General features: G+C 37.9%; 1 protein-coding gene across 1 annotated transcript; it reads right to left on the reverse strand.

Moving 5' to 3' along the window:
• Positions 1-2,111: 2,111 nt before the first annotated feature.
• On the reverse strand, positions 2,112-4,940 carry LOC139141251 (toll-like receptor 2). The gene has a single exon (XM_070710875.1). The coding sequence runs from the start codon at positions 4,938-4,940 to the stop codon at positions 2,112-2,114; it is 2,829 nt and encodes a 942-aa protein (XP_070566976.1).
• Between the last annotated feature and the right edge of the window lie 1,111 nt (positions 4,941-6,051).

A 6,051-nucleotide genomic window follows, 5' to 3' on the forward strand; every position in this document is an offset into this window, starting at 1 on the left:
TAAACTCCTCGGAATCGCCACATAGGGTAGAGTAACCATGCCGTGTACCGATCAACATTACCTGGCATTTGATGAAGAAGTCTGAGAGATATCGACTACATAATTACAGAGGTCATTCACTTTGACATCAACTTTGCTATTATTACCTAATTCGCATGCTTGTTACTTACCTTTCGCCAAGTGACCAGTAAGTCAAGAACTCATAAACAAAACCATAAGATGATAATGATATTGACGAAGCAGTGTGGATATCACACATGATATCCGCGTGTACAGAGGATATGACCAGTTTATATTTTACGTGCATGTAAAGAACCACTGTACATAAAATGTATGTTTACGAATACCGAGGAAGAAGGAACAACACCTGGTATTGTATAACATCCACGTATAAGAAATAAACGGTATTATCTTTGAAGACTGAGAGCCACATATCCCTACGTCCTCTTGCTAGCTTTTCCCCGAAGGGAGACGGTAGCCAAAATAATGTAAGCTAAAATTAAAAATCAGAAATACACTCGTAGCTAGCTTGGCCTAGGAATATTACGTTTTGTTTGTTAATCAAACACCAATAGGACTAAAATTGTTGCAGATCATATGATCAATTGAATTTGTACTTTATAGCGAGCGGGAAAAATTCTTCCGAGCAGTACTAGTTTACAAATTTCCTGTTTGCAAAGATTTTGTTAAGACTAGTTTGAAGTATTGTACCGATGACTGAAGGAACAGTAATAGTTCAAGGTTGTTGAGAATAGTTTTAAGCATTACATCAATGAATACTGAAAATAGTAATAGTTTTTGGGGCTGATTTTTGGAAAGGATTTTTTTTTTCAGAGGAGTCGCAATTTTCGATACTGATAAAGTGCACCATGAGGCAGCGGGTCCAAGCTAAAACTTTACAAAATTGAACGAACCATTTTTTTGTGCTCAACTCTTTCACATTCTAAACTGCAAATATTGTGAAAGTGATGATAGCAATCGTACTTTATTAACTTCTTTTTTGTCGTACTAGGCTATTTTGCCCTGCACCTGAATATAAAGTATAATTTGCATCCTCATCAAGTTGCAGAACACTATGCGATGACCTTCCGATGCTAGATGTGGTGCTGCCGAGTGGGCAGACGTTTGCATCATGAAAACAAACTTACTGAGGATAGGACACTAAGGTAGTATGCACCTCGAAGATGAAGGACTTCAACTTTTGCCCAAATTTCCTCATACAATGAATCTTTCAACCATTCTCTTTCAAGATCAAGAATAAACATTAGGGGTCACCGTTCAAAGGTTTGTATAAGGGAAACAAAAGACATACTATTTACCAATATGTGAAATTCAAAATGGCCGCCATCCATGTGTTCAATCTTTCCGAAATAAAAAACGACCAAATTTTGATTTTTAAAAAACTAAGACGATAGAAATTGTTCTTACTCTAATTCTGCCTTAGAAATTGGAAAAATGCTGTAAAAATTCGAAGTCGCAATATCTGTCCCCGAAGTGCATTCTTAGTCGATGAGTTTTAGTTTTCCGAGAATTTGGCAAAAAGCTTTCTGTAAGTTACAAACAATAATAATTATTTTATCAGAAGGAAATGGTTAAGGTAGAATTTCACGAGCATTTATCGGCAAGCAGCCAACACATACCCTTCACAGAATGTTGTAATATATTTTCACTTTTTTCAGGAACTTGTCAAAAGTTTGTTTGAATTTCAGATATACCTTACAATATTGTCGATCATACAGAGCGCATATGCCACGTATCAAAACCCAAACATGTTATCACTTTTACACACTTTTTTTAAAAAGTGCTGAATGCAATCAGGGTGCATTAAATGAAATATTATAATGCATACCCGTCAGGTATACATGTAAATATTTGGCATTCTATGCTAAAAGTGAGTGACTCTACAATGAAAGAATTAGTGTAATCTATGTTGGTTGATATACATGTAATAGTTGATTTAATTACATTAGACTTTCACTTTGTTTTGTGTTTTACTTTCCCTGGTGAGGTTCATGAGTGCAATTCATTAATCCTTCCTACTCTGGTTTAGGTATGTGGAAACATCCTTCTAAATGCTCTGGAATTGTGCATATACAAATCCATTATCATCATTATACGTCTGCAACTCTGTTAACTCTACTGTCAGACTTCAGTTCGAGTCGCAACTTCTGCCAGAAACGTTCCCTGTCCATTCTGTTATCTGGCCATTTCAGGAATCGTTTTATCAACAAGATGTTATGCAAAATTCGAGGCATGTCGTCGTCGGGAATTTCTTCCAGGAGAATCATGACCAAAACGTCCCTCCTACTGTCAAACAACTGATTCTGTGCCATTCTCATCTCAAAGTAACACCACTCACTCACGGCAAAATGCGGCGAAAGTACGAGGACGGTTTTGTGGCTGCTGTCTATACTATTGATAATGTTCTCAAAAATGTCAGTACCTGGTAAAAAGTCTCGCTCGTGCAAACAGAGCTTGAAATTTGGTGGATCACCATTTTCAAGATTTGGACGTAATTGACCCATGACCCAGTCATTGTCATGCCCATTGTACACCACAAAAGCATCGTATTTCTTATTAGCTTCACCATCAATGTCATCGTCATCTGCCAACTGATAACGTCCAATTTTCAGTTTTATGAGAAATATCGCATGCAGTAGATACCATCGATAATGCACTAAGAGGACAACACACACCACTGTCACGACAACACATGTTAGCGATATTCCAACGATCGTGACTGTGCTACATTCCAGCCCAAATTCCAATTCATATACGGGTTTTTTGTACACTTCCAAAGGTGACTTACATCGAATGCCGTCTACATCGTTTACCCTGACTTTTCTGTTCGTCCTCATCCAGTCACTGAAGTCTTTGATACCACAGGAACAGTCTAGCTGTGGACTAAAAAAACTAAAAGTCTCCAAATTCGGAGAGGTGTCAAGTATCTTTGTATCAAAAGTCAGCATTTGGACAGGATCAAGTATCAATGTCTTTAGATGCAGAAGTTTGAATTTTGTGTCACCTGTATATTTGATGTTAACGTTATCAGAGACGATACTAATTTCTTCCAACCAAGGATGCTTTGCAAAGTCAACGAAGTCAATATCGGTTTCAGCCCCTTGCACACTTGTATACCGTAGGATCCTAATTGGAGTTGTCTTTGGAAGGGAAACAACTTTGCCTTCATCAATATCCAAAATTTCGAGTCTAGTTAAATTCACCATTGCCAAATCAACCTCATTTATTGCCCATAGTAGATGGTAGTCGTTAGCCAATTCAAGTCTGGTGATGGTGTGTACATCCTGCAGATTTATGATAATTGGTCTGCTGTAACTGATGCTTAATTCAGTCAGGTTTTTCAAATGTCCAAATGGGCGATGGACTTCCTCATGCGAAGTATTAGTAAGCTCATTGTGCCGAAGCTTTAGGATTCTTAATGAAGGAAGAGCCAGAAACGTGTTATCGGGTATGTATAGTATACGGTTTTTCGTCAAATCCAATTCATAAACTTTATTCAGACCTCGGAAGCTGTCATGACGAATGACTGAGATTAAGTTGTCATTCAGGAGAAGTTTTTCCAGCTGTGGCACACCCTCAAAGGCAAAGGATGATATTTCAGTAATTTTGTTAATACTCAGATCAAGGTATTCCAAAGACTTCAGATGCTTCAGGGCTTGCTTTACTTCTGTAATGTCGGATATATAGTTGTAGCTCAACTGTAGAGTGGTCAAATTAGTCAAACCTATGAATGTGTTCGGTGTCAGCGTCCTCACTTTGCTTCTAAATAGGTTCAGATATTTTAAATGATGCAGTCCTGTGAATACATTTGCTGGAAGTGTTGTCAAGTTATTTATCGACAAATGCAGATATTCAAGTTTTGTGCTGCGTAACCATCTAAAAGTTGTTGGCTTAAGTTCAGAGAACTGTTCGTTCTCATTGCCTAACCTGTCCAGTATTAGTGTTTTTATGTTTGAATCTTTCAAGTCACCAAGCAGCCTTTCCAGAGAGTCTGGTAACAGTGGGTTAAAACTTAGATCTAGGCTAACGACATCAGTGAGGCTCAGCAATGTACCCGAATCTGTTGCGTCTATTTTGTTATATGAGAGATCAACATGTCTAAGTCGGTTGTTTGGAAATCTTAGTTCTTTCAGTAAATGGTCCGAAATGTTGCTCATCCTGATAGACAAATATTCGAGAGTTGGTGTGTGAACAAAGCTTGTCCGGGTGCAGTCTGAAAAATCCAAGTCGTCAATCATGATGGTTTGTATGTTGACCAGAGGATGGAAGTATCTGGTGTCTGTACACGTTAAAGAGTTGTCGTTTAAATCCAAAACACGCAGACTCACCAGATCATCAAAGACACCATTCGGGAGAATCGACAGTTTGTTGGTGCCAAGGGTTAATAGCAACAAATTAGTCAGGCCGCTGAAAGATGTTGTAAAAATCGAATGAATGCCATTGTATGCCAAATGCAGGCTTATCAAATTTGAAAGTCCAGAGAAAGTGTTGTTTGGGATCACGCCGAGTTTGTTATCACTAAGATCCAGTGTTTGTAAGTTATACAGTGTTCTGAAAGATCCACTCTGTATCGTCAATATTCTGCTGCGGTTGAGCAAAAGCACCACTAGCTGATCCAGCCCATCAAAGGATTGTGATCGAAGAGTCTTGATACGGTTGCCATCAAGTTTCAACTCTTTGAGGTTGGCGAGTTGGGCAAGGCCATTTGGTTCAATGGATGATATGTGGTTGTTACTGAGTTCCAAGTGAGTTATCCAAGACGGGAATGTCCGGGGTAATATAGAAAGCTTTTTGCAAGTTAAATGCGTGATGTTGTATACCTGACATGTCAGTGGTATTTCATCTGTTAATAATATTTGCATCCGGATCACTAGATACAGCAGCGCTGCGTATATCTTCAGCAAACGTGTGTGAATCATGTTGCTTCTGTCTCGGTTTACCACTTTCGCCTCTCGATATCGTAATTATTTTCTGTAAAACAACCGAAGTTTTTTTATTCATTAGAAAACTCCCTAAGTTACTGCAGTTCACACTAGGGTAGGCATGTTGTTAGTCCCCTTTTTGTGTGTTCAGTCATTTGCATTTTCATTTCTCTTTCAAATATGTTATGTGGTCAGGAAATGAGAGCAACAATATCTTTGAGCTATAACTCTTCCCGGTTTTAAATGAACATTTCTACGCACCCAATGGGAAAGACTAGGGTCAAAGCAAACATCATTTGCATAAAGGGAATGTGTAAGTTAAGTTTCAGTCATCTGACATTATAATGAGGAGAGAAGAGTGATCGACCTATGGATCAGATTTTCCGGTCTTGCAAAACATGCCAAACAAATCAGAATCTGCTGTAGATTACTTATGCACCTTACGTCCATTGCCTTTGAAATTGAAATACATTCAAAGAATCATGACTTATCATAGGCAGAGCAACGACAAAATTAATGTTAGTAGTTTCCTGTTATGACTTTTGGAACTCCATAGTTTCAAGACAAAAATTACTCTACATGCTCTAAATATTATGAAAACACCTTTCGTCATTCCAACCATAGCGACTTCTTTGCAGCGGAAAATGTACAGACACTGAGAATATATTGTACATCCGATTCGTTAGATGGACCAACACGTACGGAAACTACCGAACGTCTGTCATAATCACAGTTTCAGGAAGTAGTTCCTATATGTCATTTTTCGTTTATATCATATGATAGCTCAAAGTAAAAATTTCGTCACTAGGAGTTGAAGATTACAGAGAAGTCTGCTCTCATCGCGATCGGTAAATACTATAAATCTTTGACCAAATATAAAGTACGGTAAACCAAATGAAACAAATATCAGAGACAATGATGGAAAAAGTGGGGTTCCTCTTAAATTAAGGGTAAACGTGATTGGAACTAATTTGGGAGAATTGGATATTCATATTTTTCAAATTTCTCAGAGCGGAGTGTTCCAATTACAAATTACCCCCTAAAACAAGTGTATATCTTAAAAAGAAAAGAGGATAAGCTTACATTTGCAGATTAAGCCGACATTACT

This window comes from Ptychodera flava, chromosome 9 (genome assembly GCF_041260155.1).
Source record: "Ptychodera flava strain L36383 chromosome 9, AS_Pfla_20210202, whole genome shotgun sequence".
In the NCBI taxonomy this organism is placed as follows: domain Eukaryota; kingdom Metazoa; phylum Hemichordata; class Enteropneusta; family Ptychoderidae; genus Ptychodera; species Ptychodera flava.